Genomic DNA, 16,538 nt, shown 5'->3' with positions numbered 1-16,538 from the left:
GCGACCCCAGACGACAGCCAGGCTCCCTTGTGCCGTGTCGAAGCCTTTTGCAGGAGCCAAGAGGCGACCGAGGAGTGTGGGCAGCCCCAGGCGGAGATGTGCAGCCTGCCCGGGGTTCTCCTGCTCCTCCTGACAGGTACGTCCCGTCCCATCCCGCTGCACCAATGCTCCAGCCTTGCTTTCTGCTATGCTGAACCCGCTTGGGGTAAACCCCGGGGTGCTGCTGCCTTGCTGTGCAACACCAATTTTGCAACAAAACCCCTAAACCCCTCTGGTTTGGAGCCAGAAGGCAACAACCCAAAGCGTGAGGGTGACCCCATGGCACTGCCTGCTGCGCTCAGACCCGCTCCCCCTGTGCAGGAGCCGCCTCTGCGGAGGAGCCGTGGATCCAGCAGAGCCCGGCAGAGCTCTGGCTGTCCCCTGGGGCGACGGCTGAGCTGAGCTGCAGCATCTCGGGCAGCACAGACCGTGCCAATTGGTACAGGGAGAAGCCGGACGGCAGCTTGGAATGGATTTACTGGAGTGCAGCGGCCTCAAACCCAAAGGGGAAATACTCAGGGACGGTGAGAGCACCGGGTATTTTCTCCTTGAGTATCAGCAATGTGCAGCGTGAGGACTCTGGGTATTATTACTGCACCTCCTCCGTGTCGCACTCCCAGTTTGGGAATGGGACCAGGCTCCTCGTCACAGGTGAGCGCGGCAGCGTGTGGCGGTGCTGGGGACATCCCTGGAGACATCCCTGGGGACATCCCTGGGGACACTGGGTTTTCCCACTCACTTTCAGATCCCTCTGAGCCCAAGCTCTCCATGCTGGTGCCCGTGGACACGGAGGAGCCCTCGGACTTTGTCTCCCTGCTGTGCCACCTCCCCGGCGCCTGGAACCTCACCTGGGTCTCGGGCGAGCGCTGGGACGGGGCCATGAATTGCACGGCCACGGAGCGCGGCACGGGCAGGATCGTCAGTGGGACCATCGGCACGGGTGAGCTCGAGCAGCCTCCCCCTGGGCACCGCGGGCTTTGCTCTGTGCTTGGTCTGTGCTTGCAGGGACCCCAAGCCCGCTTCTTCCAGCCTTAAATCCCCTTTTCTCATCTCCCTGGGCTGAAAGGCTGCAAACGCTGCCCTGGCCCCATCTCCCTGCACCGCTCCCTTTCCCCGGCCGCTCCCGGCGCCAGCTCCGTGCCCCGTCGTCAACGTCTCCTTGTCCTCCCCTCCCTCCCTGCAGCAGGATGCTTCCTGTGGCTGCTGGCCTTCGTGCCGCCCGGCGCCGCCGTCCTCGCCTTGATGTGGTGGGCAGCCCGGCTGCGCCGAAGGCCGGCCCGCGCGGTGCTGAGACGGGGCCCGGAGGTGAGCTGCTTCCCCAGCCCCCGGCACGAGGCTGTGGGCACGGCAGGAGGAAGGAGCTCCCAAGCAGCCCGGCCGGGGGCTTTGGCGCGGGCAAAGCATCCCCTGCAGCTGCAGGCGCAGCCCCAAGCGCGCGGCTTCTCGCTCTCTCTTGCAGCCCGAGTGCGAGTACGCGGCGCTGGGGCACTGAGAAGCCCTTTCCCCGCGCCCGCCCTGCCAGAAGCCGCTCACGCCTGCGGTCTGCGAGCAGCGAAAACAAGAGAGGAAAGGGAAAGTGGTGGGATCCTGCGCTCTGCTGCATTTCCCTGCTGGGCTGCATGGCAGAGGGGGAGGAGGAACGCGGAGAGCGCTGCAGGAAGCTCGATGGCCATGAGGAATCCCATGCAGATAATAAAATTCATGATATGCAACCGAGGTCTCCGCTTCTTTGGGATTGCTCCCTGTGCTACCCCGTGTGACAGCCACGGGGAGCTGCTGTTAAACAGGGCAAAAAAAAAGTCCCTTTACACCTCGAGCCTTAAGCACAGCCCTGTTTTAGCCCCTCCTCTCTGCATTTCGCTTCCTGAATGGCCACCCCACAACGTACAGCAGCTCTGAGGATGCTCCCCGTGCTCTCAGCACTTTCCCTGTCTGTGCCCACGCACACGACCCCGTGCTGGGGCAGCCATCCCGGCTCCCCTGGCTTTAGGGTTTACCACAACCTCCCCTTCCCCTCCACACGCGTGCTGTTGCTCCTGTGGCTGGGACACGAACCCCAAGGGGAAACCACCGAGTGACGGGGCCAAAACTTGTGGTGCCCTGCAACGTTTAATGCCTTCTTTGCCTCCATCTTCAAACACTCATGATGGGCTTTGGGACCCAGGGTGCCCTGAGCTGGAGGACCATGATGGTGGGAACGATCAGATCCCAACCGACCCTGAACGTGTGCGGGATTTGCTGCTCCACCTGGATCTGTACAAGCCCATGGGTTCCGGATGGGTCCTCAGAGAGCTGGCAGACATCGTGGCAGGACTGCGGGCTCACCTTGAGATTAGATATCAGGAGAAACTTCTGGTCTCAAAGAGTGCTCAGGCACCAGCATGGCCTGCCCAGGGACGTGGTGGAGTCACCATCCCTGAAGGGCTTTAAAAGCCGTTTAGATGTAGAGCTCAGGGATATGGTTTAGTGGAGACTGTTAGCGTTAGGTCAGAGGTTGGACTCGATGATTTTGAGGCCCCTTCAACCTAGAAATTCTGTGATTCTGTGATTCTGTGATTCTGTGATTCTGTGATTCTGTGGCTGCAGGATTCTCAGCGCTGTGTGCAGCTCTGGGCCCCTCAGTACACGAAGGCCATGAAAGTGTTGGGGAGTGTCCAGAGGAGGGCGACCAAGATGGGGAAGGGCCTAGAGGGGAAGGCGTGTGGGGAGCGGCTGAGGGCACTGGGCCTGTTCAGCCTGGAGAAGAGGAAGCTGAGGGGGGACCTCATGGCGGCCTACAGCTTGCTGGCGAGGGCAGTGGAGGGGCAGGCGCCGCCCTGTTCTCCTAAATGCCCAGTGCCAGCACCCGTGGGTGCCGTGGGGAGCAGGCCTGGGGCTTCCCCCCCAGCCCCAGGCAGCAGTAGCGGCGTTTCTTGCAGGGGGCGTTGAGTTTTGAGTTTAGTCTCAGTTTCCTCCCCATTTGAGGTTCAGCCCCATTATTTACACCTCCTTTGAGCTTCAATCTCTTTATTATCTCCATGTTTGAGGTTCTACCCCACAATTTACTCCTCATTTTAGTTTCAATCTCTTTATTAACACCACATTTCAGGTCCTCTCCCGTCATTCAGTGCTCCTTCGAGCCCCCTCCTCGGAGGTTCGGTCCCTTGGAGGTTCGGTCCCGTTCCTTCCTCCCCGCTGTCCCGGCGGCCGGGGCAGCCGCAGCCTCCCGGGGCTGCACGGCGCCGCCACCGAGGCCTTGGGGCCCAGCCCCGTGGGTCACGGCGCTGCCCTCGCTGGGGTGGCGAAGCGGAGCTGGGCGTACGTCAGCTCTCCCTGCGGGCACCAACGCCATCAGAGCGGCCCCAAGACCAGCCCCCAACACTTATGGGGCTGGGCCTGTCCCCGTTATTGCCACCGCCCCGTGTGGGGACTCCCGGGGGCCGCAGGGCCTCACCTGCTGGTGCTGGGGTGCAGGAGGGTTCGGGGCTCTGGGCTGGAGTCCTGGCGGGGACAGAGACGTGTCCCCAGCATGGGGACAGAGGGGAATTGGGGATGGGATGGGGGAGCGGGGTGCAGGGCAGCAGGGGAAAAAAGGGGATACAGGGGGGTCCATCTCCCCCAGCCCCTGCTCGGCTCCTTACCCGTCCGTGCGCGGAGGAGGCAGCGAACGCCAAGGCTGAGGCCGAGCAGCAGCAGCGCCCCGGCTGCGGCCATGGCCACGACACTTGGTGTCGTGCAGGCACCTGGGGGGGGGCACTTGTCCCAGCCATCTGCTGACACCCATGTCCCCCCCTTGATCTCTCCCATACCCCAACATCCTCCCATTGCCCCCCATTATTCCCCCATCACCACCCAGATTCCCCCCATCACTCCCAACATCCCCCCATTGCCCCCCATTATCCCAACATTGCCCCCCAACAGCCCCCATTACCCCCAACATTGCCTCACTTTCCCCACACGTGCCCCAGCTCTGAGAAGCTGCTGGGGAAGGGGGGGTGACCCCATGTGCCCTGTCCCCTGGTCACCCCGGTGCCCAGGCTCGTGCTCACCCTTGGCCCCGTGCAGCTCCACGCTCCTGCGGACGGGGGGACCGGAGGCATTGAAGCGCACCTCGCAGAGCCCCCCGCTGCCCCCGGCGATGCCCGCGGGGCTGATGAGCAGCTCTGTGCTGGCCCCCAGCCCCAGCACCTGCTGGGGTCGGGGCCCCCCCGGCCAGGAGACGAGGACGGGGCCGCTGGCGTTGCCCACGGCACAGACCAGGCCGGGGGGGTCTGAAGGGGAGCCGTGGGGCGCCAGCACCCGCACCCAGCTCTGGGCCCTCCAGCTGTCTGCACAGACGAGAGCAGGGGCTTGGTGGGCTGCGATGTGGGCAGGGACCCCGCGTGCCCCTGGGGACTCCTTCTAGTGACACGAGGGGCATAGGGGGCCCCGTGCAATGGGGAGAAATGGGGGATCCCCATCTAACAAGGGAGGGCTCAGGGGTACATGTATGGGTCCCCCCATCTGCCTCCCTTAGCCCAGCAGCCCCCCTACCTCCCACGATCAGCGCGGTGCCATTGCCAAACTGCAGGCTGTAGCCGATGTCATAGGCGCAGAGGTAGAGGCCGGTGTGGTCGGGTCGAGAGGCATTGATGTGCAGCACGGCGTGTCCCTTCGTGTACTCGCAGGAAAATCCATCCTGAACCTCCTGGTCGCAGCTTAGGATGAACCGTGGCCGCTCCCCACGGACACGCTGGTACCAGAGTGTGTTGTGTTGGCCATCAAGCGTCTCATCCATTACGCAGCTGATGTTCACCGGAGCGCTGGGCTCCACGAAGAGGAAGGGCTGGGGCTGGTGCACTTCCAGCAACGTTGCCGGTGCTGCAGGGACCGACCGGGGGCTCATTCAATGCCTGCTCTCCAAGCCCAGCCTGTGCTCCCATCTCCCGGGGGCCGCTCTCCCCAGCGCCTCCCCCGATGCTCACCCAGCCACAGCAGCAGCAGCCCCGTGGCCAGCAGCGCCTTCATGCAGGAGAAACCCAGGGGTGCCATCGGCGTGCTCGTCCCAGTCCTTCTGCAGAGTGGCCGAGTGCGCTGGGACCTGTGGATGCCCAAAGTGTGGGGTCCTGGCAGCGATGTCCCCCAGCCGTGAGGACGCGGTGTCCCCACGGGGAATGCGTCCTCCCCACGCGCCGCTGCCGGCAGCTGTGGGGTGCATCGCCGGGTGCAGAGCTCGTGTCAGCTTGCTGCACGGACCCACATCCGGCAGGAAAATTTGGCTTTTAACCATTTCTTCAATGCTCAGGGCTGCAGGTGGCTCCTCAAAGGCCCTGCAACGCCCTCGGATGCCTACCCCCAAATTCTTGAGACGAAGGAAGAAGCCAGCCCCAGCGCTGGGCACTCCAAACCACAGCGCACCGTGCCGCCGCTCTTGCTTTGGGGAAACCGCAGCGCAGAGGCTGGGGAGCTGCCTCGGGGCGGGGGTGGCTGCACCCCCAGGTGCGGCCCCCCCCAGCCATCCTCACGTCAGCCGAAGTGACCTTACCGGTGACGTTCAAAGGGCCGCGGACCGAAGGTGAGAGGCAAGTCTGGTCCCCCAGCCCTGCCCTGCTTTCCTGTTGTGGTTCGGCAACCGTGGCTCTTTGCTACCCCAGCGCCCAACTTTGGCGACAAAAACCTTCCGAGCCAACGGTTTGCTGGCAGCGGCGTGGGGGGGCAGGGGTTCCGTGCGAACAAACAGCAGAGAGGTGACAAAATCAACAAGGCGAGGCTGACCGCAGCGCTCCTCGGCTCCGGCAGCTCCGCACGCAGCCTCCGGCTGCTGCAACGAGGCCGAGCCTCCACGAGCAGCCTTTGCTCCTCCAGCTCCGAGAGACACCAGAGGCACCTCGCCGCCCTCCCCAGTGCTCGTCGTGCTCCTCTCCAGAGCAGACCCGTGCCTCCACGCATCCCTGTGCACGTGGCCCGGCCTCGTGAGATTTGCTGCAGCCTGAAGGCCACGAGCCGAGAGGCGACCGAGGAGCGTGGGCAGCCCCAGGCGGAGATGTGCAGCCTGCCCGGGGTTCTTCTGCTCCTCCTGACAGGTACGTCCCGTCCCGTCCCGCTGCACCAATGCTCCAGCCTTGCTTTCTGCTACGCTAAACCTGCGTGGGATCATCCGCAGTGGCTTAACACCAACCTGAGCTGGTGGGCAGAGGGAGGGGAGGCAGCTGCGGGGCTTAGGCTCGTCAGAGGTTTGCTGAAAGAGTTTCCCTGAAGCATTTTCAATGCAATCTCTTCAAAAGCCTGAGCGCGGTGGCTGTGGAAAACCCACCCCGGGGTGCTGCTGCCTCTCTGAGAGGCAGGAATCACCTTTGGCATGCCCAAACACAGCGGGCTTCTCAGACTCTGTGCTGGGCGCTGATCCAGCCCTGACTTTTTTCGCCTGCAAACCTCGTGTGCTGTGCAGGAAGCACAGACGAACAGTCGGCACCTGAGCGCACATGGCCCCGGCACTGCTGGCTGCCTCCCCTGTGTTCTGTGCTGGGTATTTTGTGGGGGTGATGCTCTGCCTCGGCGCTGGCGAAGGCAAATCGCCTCGGCACGCCAATTTTGCACGAAACCACCCCAAATCCCACTGGTTTGGAGCAAGAAGCTGAGAGTCAAAAGCACAAGGGTGACCCTGTGGCACTGCCTGCTGCACTCAGACCCGCTTCCCCCATGCAGGAGCCGCCTCTGCGGAGGAGCTGCAGATCCAGCAGAGCCCGGCAGAGCTCTGGCTGTCCCCTGGGGCGACGGCCGAGCTGAACTGCAGCATCTCAGACACACCATGGCGTGCCACTTGGTACAGGGAGAAGCCGGATGGCAGCTTGGAAAGGATTTACTGGAGCACAGCGGCCTCGAAACCAAAGGGGAAATACTCAGGGACGGTGAGAGCACAGGGTATTTTCTCCTTGAGTATCAGCAATGTGCAGCGTGAGGACTCTGGGTATTATTACTGCACCTCCTCTGTGTCGCACTCCCAGTTTGGGAACGGGACCAGGCTCCTCGTCACAGGTGAGCGCGGCAGCGTGTGGCGGTGCTGGGGACATCCCTGGGGACATCCCTGGGGACATCCCTGGGGACACTGGGTTTTCCCCCTCACTTTCAGATGCCTCCGAGCCCAAGCTCTCCATCCTGGTGCCTGTGGACGCGGAGGAGCCCTCGGACTTTGTCTCCCTGCTGTGCCACCTCCCTGGCGCCTGGAACCTCACCTGGGTCTCGGGCGAGCGCTGGGACGGGGCCATGAATTGCACGGCCACGGAGCGCGGCACGGGCAGGATCGTCAGCGAGACCATCGGCACGGGTGAGCTCGAGCAGCCTCCCCCTGGGCACCGCGGGCTTTGCTCTGTGCTTGGTCTGTGCTTGCGGGGAAACCAAGCCCGCTTCTTCCAGCCTTAAATCTCTTTTTCCCCGACTCCCTGGGCTGAAACGCTGCAAACGCTGCCCTGGCCCCATCTCCCTGCACCGCTCCCTTTCCCCAGCCGAACCCGTGGCTGCGCTCGGGTGCTTGCCCGAAGCCTGGAGCCAGCTCCGTGCCCCGTCGGCAACGTCTCCTTGTCCTCCCCTCCCTCCCTGCAGCAGGATGCTTCCTGTGGCTGCTGGCCTTCGTGCCGCCCGGCGCCGCCGTCCTCGCCTTGATGTGGTGGGCAGCCCGGCTGCGCCGAAGGCCGGCCCGCGCGGTGCTGAGACGGGGCCCGGAGGTGAGCTGCTTCCCCAGCCCCCGGCACGAGGCTGTGGGCACGGCAGGAGGAAGGAGCTCCCAAGCAGCCCGGCCGGGGGCTTTGGCGCGGGCAAAGCATCCCCTGCAGCTGCAGGCGCAGCCCCAAGCGCGCGGCTTCTCGCTCTCTCTTGCAGCCCGAGTGCGAGTACGCGGCGCTGGGGCACTGAGAAGCCCTTTCCCCGCGCCCGCCCTGCCAGAAGCTGCTCACGCCTGCGGTCTGCGAGCAGCGAAAACAAGAGAGGAAAGGGAAAGTGGTGGGATCCTGCGCTCTGCTGCATTTCCCTGCTGGGCTGCATGGCAGAGGGGGAGGAGGAACGCGGAGAGCGCTGCGGGAAGCTCGATGGCCATGAGGGATCCCATGCAGATAATAAAATTATTATATGCAACCGAGGTCTCTCAGCTTCATTGGGATCGCTCCTTGTGCTACCCCGTGTGACAGCCACGGGGAGCTGCTGTTAAACAGGGCAAACAAAAAGTCCCTTTACACTTCGAGCCTTAAGCACAGCCCTGTTTTAGCCCCTCCTCTCTGCATTTTGCTTCCTGAAGGGCGACCTTGCACCGTGTGCCGGCTCCGAGGATGCTCCCCGTGCTCTCGGCACCTTCCCTGCCCGTGGCTGTGTACATAACCCTGTGCTGGGGCATCCCGGCTCCCCTGGCTTTAGGGTTTACCACAACCTCCCCTTCCCCTCCACACGCGTGCTGCTGCTCCTGTGGCTGGGACACGAACCCCAAGGGGAAACCACCGAGCGACAGGGCCAAAACTTGTGGTGCCCTGCAACGTTTAATGCCCTGTTTGCCTCCATCTTCAAACACTTATGATGGGCTTCGGGACCCAGGGTGCCCTGAGCTGGAGGACCATGACGGTGGGAACGATCAGATCCCAACCGACCCTGAACGTGTGCGGGATTTGCTGCTCCACCTGGATCCGTACGCGTCCATGGGTCCGGATGGGTTCATCCCAGGGTGCTCAGAGAGCTGGCAGACATCATGGCAGGACTGCGGGCTCACCTTGAGATTAGATATCAGGAGAAACTTCTGGTCTCAAAGAGTGGTCAGGCACCAGCATGGCCTGCCCAGGGACGTGGTGGAGTCACCATCCCTGGAGGTCTTTAAAAGCCGTTTAGATGTAGAGCTTAGGGATATGGTTTAGTGGGGACTGTTAGCGTTAGGTCAGAGGTTGGACTCGATGATTTTGAGGCCCCTTCAACCTAGAAATTCTGTGATTCTGTGATTCTGTGATTCTGTGAGTGCAGGATTCTCATGGCTGTGTGCAGCTCTGGGCCCCTCAGTACACGAAGGCCATGAAAGTGTTGGGGAGTGTCCAGAGGAGGGCGACCAAGATGGGGAAGGGCCTAGAGGGGAAGGCGTGTGGGGAGCGGCTGAGGGCACTGGGCCTGTTCAGGCTGGAGAAGAGGAAGCTGAGGGGGGACCTCATGGCGGCCTACAGCTTCGTGGCGAGGGGAGTGGAGGGGCAGGCGCCGCCCTGTTCTCCTAAATGCCCAGTGCCAGCACCCGTGGGTGCCGTGGGGAGCAGGCCTGGGGCTTCCCCCCCAGCCCCAGGCAGCAGTAGCGGCGTTTCTTGCAGGGGGCGTTGAGTGTTGAGTTTAGTCTCCATTTCCTCCACGTTTGAGGTTCAGCCCCATTATTTACACCTCCTTTGAGCTTCAATCTCTTTATTATCTCCATGTTTGAGGTGCAACCCCACGATTTACTCCTCATTTTAGTTTCAATCTCTTTATTAACACCACATTTGAGGTCCAATCCCGTCATTCATTGCACCTTCGAGCCCCCTCCTTGGAGGTTCGGTCCCTTGGAGGTTCGGTCCCGTTCCTTCCTCCCCGCTGTCCCGGCGGCCGGGGCAGCCGCAGCCTCCCGGGGCTGCACGGCGCCGCCACCGAGGCCTTGGGGCCCAGCCCCGTGGGTCACGGCGCTGCCCTCGCTGGGGTGGCGAAGCAGAGCTGGGCGTACGTCAGCTCTCCCTGCGGGCACCAATGCCATCAGAGCGGCCCCAAGACCAGCCCCCAACACCAGTGGGGCTCTCCTGGGCCGTCCACTGGTGCCCGATGGCCATGCGAAGCCTTGAGGGCCGTGCTCCTGCTATGGCCACCGCCCCGTATGGGGACCCCGGGGGGGCTGCAGGGCCTCACCTGCTGGTGCTGGGCTTGTAGGAGGGTCTGGAGCTCTGGGCCGGAGTCCTGGCGGGGACAGAGACGTGTCCCCAGCATGGGGACGGAGGGGAATTGGGGATGGGACAGGGGAGTGGGGTGCAGGGCAGCAGGGGATGTCAGGGAGCAGGGGGGTCCATCACCCCTAGCCCCTGCTCAGCTCCTTACCCCTCCATGCATGAAAGAGGCAGCAGATGCCAAGGATGAGGCCGAGCAGCAGCAGTGCCCTGGCTACGGCACTTGGTGTCGTGCAGTCACCTGGGGGGGACAGCTTGTCCCAGCCATCTCCTGAACCCATGCCTCCACACTGACCTCTCCCGTACCCCAACATCCCCCTATCATCCCATTATTCCTCCATCGCCCCCCAACATGACCCCATCACTCCCAGCTTCCCCCCATCACCACCCAACATCCCCTCATAACCCCCCATCATGCCCCCATCACCACCCAGCTTTCCCCCATTGCCCCGCAGCTTCCCCCCATCACCCCCAACATCCCCTCTTTGCCCCCCATTATCCCACCATCATCCTCAACGTGCCCCCATCCCCTCCACTGATTCCCAGGGCCGCACCATCCCCACTGCCTCACTTTCCCCACACATGCCCCAGCTCCGAGGAACCCCCGGGAAGGGGGGGAGACCCCATGTGCCCTGTCCCCTGGTCACCCCGGTGCCCAGGCTCGTGCTCACCCTTGGCCCCGTGCAGCTCCACGCTCCTGCGGACGGGGGGACCGGAGGCATTGAAGCGCACCTCGCAGAGCCCCCCGGTGCCCCCGGCGATGCCCGCGGGGCTGATGAGTGGCTCTGTGCTGCCCCCCAGCCCCAGCACCTGCTGGGGTTCGGGCCCCCCCGGCCAGGAGACGAGGACGGGGCCGCTGGCGTTGCCCACGGCACAGACCAGGCCGGGGGGGTCTGAAGGGGAGCCGTGGGGCGCCAGCACCCGCACCCAGCTCTGGGCCCTCCAGCTGTCTGCACAGACGAGAGCAGGGGCTCGGTGGGCTGCGATGTGGGCAGGGACCCCGCGTCCCCCTGGGGACACCTCCTAGTGACACGAGGGGCATAGGGGGCTCCGTGCAATGGGGAGAAACGGGGGATCCCCATCTAACAAGGGAGGGCTCAGGGGTACATGTATGGGTCCCCCCATCTGCCACCCTTAGCCCAGCAGCCCCCCTACCTCCCACGATCAGTGCGGTGCCATTGCCAAACTGCAGGCTGTAGCCGATGTCATAGGCACAGAGGTAGAGGCCGATATGGTCAGGGCGGGCGGCAGCGATGTGCAGCACGGCGCGTCCCTTCGTGTACTCGCAGGAAAATCCATCCTGAACCTCCTGGTCGCAGCTTAGGATGAGCCGTGGCCGCTCCCCATGGACACGCCGGTACCAGAGTGTGTTGTGTTGGCCATCAAGCGTCTCATCCATTACGCAGCTGATGGCCACCGGAGTGCTGGGCTCCACAAAGAGGAAGGGCTGGGGCTGCTGCACTTCCAGCAACGTTGCCGGTGCTGCAGGGACCGACCAGGGGCTCGTTCACTGCCTGCTCTCCAAGCCCAGCCTGTGCTCCCATCTCCCGGGGGCCGCTCTCCCCAGCACCTGCCCCGATGCTCACCCAGCCACAGCAGCAGCAGCCCTGGGGCCAGCAGCGCCTTCGTGCAGGAGAAACCCAGGGGTGCCATCGGCGTGCTCGTCCCAGTCCTTCTGCAGAGCGGCCGAGTGCACGGGGACCTGCAGCTACCCAAAGTGTGGGGTCCTGGCAGCGATGTCCCCCTGCCGTGAGGACGCGGTGTTCCCTCGGAGGACACGGTGTCCCCACGGGGAATGCGTCCTCCCCACGCGCCGCTGCTGGCAGCTGTGGGGTGCATCGCCGGGTGCAGAGCTCTTGTCAGCTTGCTGCACGGACCCACATCCGGCAGGAAAATTTGGCTTTTAACCTTTTCTGTGATGCTCAGGGCTGCAGGCAGCCCCTCGAGGGCCCCAAGACGCCCTCAGGTGCCCACCCCCAAATTTTTGAGATGAAGGAAGAAGCCAGCCCCAGCGCTGGGCACTCCAAACCACAGCGCACCGTGCCGCCGCTCTTGCTTTGGGGAAACCGCAGCGCAGAGGCTGGGGAGCTGCCTCGGGGCGGGGGTGGCTGCACCCCCAGCCGCGGCCCCCCCAGCCATCCTCACGTCAGCTGAAGTGACCTTACCGGTGACGTTCAAAGGGCCGCGGACCGAAGGCGAGAGGCAACTCTGGTCCCCCAGCCCTGCCCTGCTTTCCTGTTGTGGTTCAGCAACCGTGGCTCTTTGCTACCCCAGCGCCCAACTTTGGCGACAAAAACCTTCCGAGCCAACGGTTTGCTGGCAGCGGCGTGGGGGGGCAGGGGTTCCGTGCGAACAAACAGCAGAGAGGTGACAAAATCAACAAGGCGAGGCTGACTGCAGCGCTCCTCGGCTCCGGCAGCTCCGCACCCAGCCTCCAGCTGCTGCAACGAGGCCGAGCCTCCACGAGCAGCCTTTGCTCCTCCAGCTCCGAGAGACACCCAGAGGCACCTCGCCGCCCTCCCCGGTGCTCGTCGTGCTCCTCTCCAGAGGAGACCCGTGCACGTGGCACAGCCTCGTGAGATTTGCTGCAGCCTGAAGGCCATGAGCTGAGAGGCGACCGAGGAGCGTGGGCAGCCCCAGGCGGAGATGTGCAGCCTGCCCGGGGTTCTCCTGCTCCTCCTGACAGGTACGTCCCGTCCCGTCCCGCTGCACCAATGCTCCAGCCTTGCTTTCTGCTACGCTAAACCCGCTTGGGATTGTCCGCAGTGGCTTAACACCAACCTGAGCTGGTGGGCAGAGGGAGAGGAGGCAGCTGCGGGGCTTAGGCTCGTCAGAGGTTTGCTGAAAGAGTTTCCCTGAAGCATTTTCAATGCAATCTCTTCAAAAGCCTGAGTGCGGCGGCTGTGCAAAACCCACCCCGGGGTGCTGCTGCCTCTCTGAGAGGCAGGAATCACCTTTGGCATGCCCAAACACAGCGGGCTTCCCAGACTCTGTGCTGGGCGCTGATCCAGCCCTGACTTTTTTTGCCTGCAAACCTCGTGTGCTGTGGAGGAAGCACAGACGAACCCATTGGCACCTGAGCGCACATGGCCCCGGCACTGCTGGCTGCCTCCCCTGTGTTCTGTGCTGGGTATTTTGTGGGGGTGATGCTCTGCCTCGGGGCTGATGAAGGCAAATCGCCATGGCATGCCAATTTTGCACGAAACCACCCCAAACCCCACTGGTTTGGAGCAAGAAGCTGAGAGTCAAAAGCACAAGGGAGACCCCATGGCGCTGCCTGCTGCGCTCACACCCGCTCCCCCCGTGCAGGAGCCGCCTGTGCAGAGGAGCCGTGGATCCAGCAGAGCCCGGCACAGCTCTGGCTGTCCCCTGGGGCGACGGCTGAGCTGAACTGCAGCATCTCAGACACACCATGGCGTGCCACTTGGTACAGGGAGAAGCCTGATGGCAGCTTGGAATGGATTTACTGGAGCACAGCTGCCTTGAAACCAAAGGGGAAATACTCAGGGACGGTGAGAGCATGGGGTATTTTCTCCTTGAGTATCAGCAATGTGCAGCGTGAGGACTCTGGGTATTATTACTGCACCTCCTCCGTGTCGCACTCCCAGTTTGGGAAGGGGACCAGGCTCCTCGTCACAGGTGAGCGCGGCAGCGTGTGGCGGTGCTGGGGACATCCCTGGGGACATCCCTGGGGCACTGGGTTTTCCCTCTCACTTTCAGATGCCTCCGAGCCCAAGCTCTCCATCCTGGTGCCCGTGGATGAAGAGGAGCCCTCGGACTTTGTCCCCCTGCTGTGCCACCTCCCTGGCTCCTGGAACCTCACCTGGGTCTCGGCTGAGCGCTGGGACGGGGCCATGAATTGCACGGCCACGGAGCGCGGCACGGGCAGGATCGTCAGCGGGACCATCGGCACGGGTGAGCTCGAGCAGCCTCCCCCTGGGCACCGCGGGCTTTGCTCTGTGCTTGGTCTGTGCTTGCAGGGACTCCAAGCCCGCTTCTTCCAGCCTTAAATCCCTTTTTCCCCGTCTCCCTGGGCTGAAAGGCTGCAAACGCTGCCCTGGCCCCATCTCCCTGCACCGCTCCCTTTCCCCGTCTGATCGCGGCTGCATTCGGGCGCTCGCCCGGCGCCAGCTCCGTGCCCCGTCGGCAACGTCTCCTTGTCCTCCCCTCCCTCCCTGCAGCAGGATGCTTCCTGTGGCTGCTGGCCTTCGTGCCGCCCGGCGCCGCCGTCCTCGCCTTGATGTGGTGGGCAGCCCGGCTGCGCCGAAGGCCGGCCCGCGCGGTGCTGAGACGGGGCCCGGAGGTGAGCTGCTTCCCCAGCCCCCGGCACGAGGCTGTGGGCACGGCAGGAGGAAGGAGCTCCCAAGCAGCCCGGCCGGGGGCTTTGGCGCGGGCAAAGCATCCCCTGCAGCTGCAGGCGCAGCCCCAAGCGCGCGGCTTCTCGCTCTCTCTTGCAGCCCGAGTGCGAGTACGCGGCGCTGGGGCACTGAGAAGCCCTTTCCCCGCGCCCGCCCTGCCAGAAGCCGCTCACGCCTGCGGTCTGCGAGCAGCGAAAACAAGAGAGGAAAGGGAAAGTGGTGGGATCCTGCGCTCTGCTGCATTTCCCTGCTGGGCTGCATGGCAGAGGGGGAGGAGGAACGCTGAGAGTGCTGCGGGAAGCTCGATGGCCATGAGGAATCCCATGCACATAATAAAATTCATGATATGCAACCGGGGTCTCGGCTTCATTGGGATTGCTCCCTGTGCTACCCCGTGTGACAGCCACGGGGAGCTGCTGTTAAACAGGCCAAAAAAAAGTCCCTTTACACTTTGAGCCTTAAGCACAGCCCTGTTTTAGCCCCTCCTCTCTGCATTTTGCTTCCTGAAGGGCGACCTTGCACCGTGTGCCGGCTCCGAGGATGCTCCCCGTGCTCTCAGCACCTTCCCTGTCTGTGGCCACGCACACGACCCCGTGCTGGGGCAGGCATCCCGGCTCCCCTGGCTTTAGGGTTTACCACAACCTCCCCTTCCCCTCCACACGCGTGCTGCTGCTCCTGTGGCTGGGACACGAAGCCCCAAAAGGAAACCACCGAGCGACACGGCCAAAACGTGTGGTGCCCTGCAACGTTTAATGCCCTGTTTGCCTCCATATTCAAGGCTGATGATGGGCTCTTAGTGTTAGGTCAGAGGTTGGACTCGATGACCTTGAGGTCTCTTCCAACCTAGAAATTCTGTGATTCTGTGAGTGCAGGATTCTCAGCGCTGTGTGCAGCTCTGGGCCCCTCAGTACACGAAGGCCATGAAAGTGTTGGAGAGTGTCCAGAGGAGGGCGACCAAGATGGGGAAGGGCCTAGAGGGGAAGGCGTGTGGGGAGCGGCTGAGGGCACTGGGCCTGTTCAGGCTGGAGAAGAGGAAGCTGAGGGGGGACCTCATGGCGGCCTACAGCTTGCTGGCGAGGGGAGTGGAGGGGCAGGCGCCGCCCTGTTCTCCTAAATGCCCAGTGCCAGCACCCGTGGGTGCCGTGGGGAGCAGGCCTGGGGCTTCCCCCCCAGCCCCAGGCAGCAGTAGCGGCGTTTCTTGCAGGGGGCGTTGAGTGTTGAGTTTAGTCTCAGTTTCCTCCCCATTTGAGGTTCAACCCCATTATTTACACCTCCTTTGAGCTTCAATCTCTTTATTATCTCCATGTTTGAGGTTCAACCCCACGATTTACTCCTCATTTTAGTTTCAATCTCTTTATTAACGCCACATTTGAGGTCCAAGCCCGTCATTCACTGCTCCTTCGAGCCCCCTCGTTGTAGTTTCAGTCCCCGCTGTCCCGGCGGCCGGGGCAGCCGCAGCCTCCCGGGGCTGCACGGCGCCGCCACCGAGGCCTTGGGGCCCAGCCCCGTGGGTCACGGCGCTGCCCTCGCTGGGGTGGCGAAGCAGAGCTGGGCGTACGTCAGCTCTCCCTGCGGGCACCAACGCCATCAGAGCGGCCCCAAGACCAGCCCCCAACACCAGTGGGGCTCTCCTGGGCCATCCACTGGTGCCCGATGGCCATGCGAAGCCGTGTGGGCAGTGCTCCTGCTATGGCCACCGCCCCGTATGGGGACCCCGGGGGGGCCGCAGGGCCTCACCTGCTGGTGCTTGGCTTGCAGGAAGGTCTGGAGCTCTGGGCCGGAGTCCTGGCGGGGACAGAGACGTGTCCCCAGCATGGGGACGGAGGGGAATTGGGGATGGGACAGGGGAATGGGGTGCAGGGCAGCAGGGGATGTCAGGGGGCAGGGGGTCCATCACCCCCAGTCCCTGCTCGGCTCCTTACCCCTCCATGCACAAAGGAGGCAGCAGACGCTGAGAATGAGGCCGAGCAGCAGCAGTGCCCTGGGTATGGCCATGGCCACGGCACTTGGTGTCGTGCAGGCACCTGGGGGGGACAGCTTGTCCCAGCCATCTTCTCACACCCATGTCCCCCCCTTGATCTCTCCCATAGCCCAACATCCTCCCATTGCCCCCCATTATTCCCCCATCACCATCCAGCTTCCCTCCATCACCCCCAACATCCCAACATCCCCCCTTTATCCCCCCCATCACCACCCATCATCCCCCCATCACTCCCAACATCCTCCCATTGCCTCCCATTATTACCCCATCACCACCCAG

At 63.5% G+C, this 16,538-nt stretch overlaps 3 protein-coding genes and 2 long non-coding RNA genes across 5 annotated transcripts; 3 read left to right on the top strand and 2 right to left on the bottom strand.

The window, feature by feature from the left end:
• Positions 1–2: 2 nt before the first annotated feature.
• On the top strand, positions 3–1,682 carry LOC139998529 (M1-specific T cell receptor beta chain-like). The gene is made up of 5 exons (XM_038167872.2): positions 3–136; positions 361–690; positions 785–979; positions 1,223–1,344; positions 1,499–1,682. Exons 1-5 carry the CDS (start codon positions 97–99, stop codon positions 1,529–1,531), a joined length of 720 nt encoding a protein of 239 aa, XP_038023800.2. The 5' UTR covers positions 3–96; the 3' UTR covers positions 1,532–1,682.
• A 4,280-nt stretch (positions 1,683–5,962) lies between these two features.
• On the top strand, positions 5,963–8,083 carry LOC139999596 (immunoglobulin kappa light chain-like). The gene is made up of 5 exons (XM_072028241.1): positions 5,963–6,080; positions 6,703–7,032; positions 7,127–7,321; positions 7,597–7,718; positions 7,873–8,083. The coding sequence occupies exons 1-5, from the start codon at positions 6,041–6,043 to the stop codon at positions 7,903–7,905; spliced, it is 720 nt and encodes a 239-aa protein (XP_071884342.1). The 5' UTR covers positions 5,963–6,040; the 3' UTR covers positions 7,906–8,083.
• A 1,159-nt stretch (positions 8,084–9,242) lies between these two features.
• LOC139999580 (uncharacterized) lies at positions 9,243–10,229 on the bottom strand. Its single transcript, XR_011805035.1, has 3 exons — positions 10,072–10,229; positions 9,886–9,933; positions 9,243–9,717 (listed from the first exon to the last, which is right to left on the bottom strand). It is a non-coding gene; the product is annotated as an uncharacterized lncRNA (long non-coding RNA).
• Positions 10,230–12,451: 2,222 nt separating this feature from the next.
• Positions 12,452–14,560, top strand: LOC139999573 (immunoglobulin kappa light chain-like). The gene is made up of 5 exons (XM_072028173.1): positions 12,452–12,606; positions 13,230–13,559; positions 13,641–13,835; positions 14,102–14,223; positions 14,378–14,560. The coding sequence occupies exons 1-5, from the start codon at positions 12,567–12,569 to the stop codon at positions 14,408–14,410; spliced, it is 720 nt and encodes a 239-aa protein (XP_071884274.1). The 5' UTR covers positions 12,452–12,566; the 3' UTR covers positions 14,411–14,560.
• Positions 14,561–15,153: 593 nt separating this feature from the next.
• Positions 15,154–16,341, bottom strand: LOC139999577 (uncharacterized). Its single transcript, XR_011805032.1, has 3 exons — positions 16,201–16,341; positions 16,016–16,063; positions 15,154–15,847 (listed from the first exon to the last, which is right to left on the bottom strand). It is a non-coding gene; the product is annotated as an uncharacterized lncRNA (long non-coding RNA).
• Between the last annotated feature and the right edge of the window lie 197 nt (positions 16,342–16,538).

This window comes from Anas platyrhynchos, chromosome 26, assembly GCF_047663525.1.
Source record: "Anas platyrhynchos isolate ZD024472 breed Pekin duck chromosome 26, IASCAAS_PekinDuck_T2T, whole genome shotgun sequence".
Classification (NCBI taxonomy): domain Eukaryota; kingdom Metazoa; phylum Chordata; class Aves; order Anseriformes; family Anatidae; genus Anas; species Anas platyrhynchos.
This window is presented reverse-complemented; position numbering and strand designations above follow the sequence as displayed.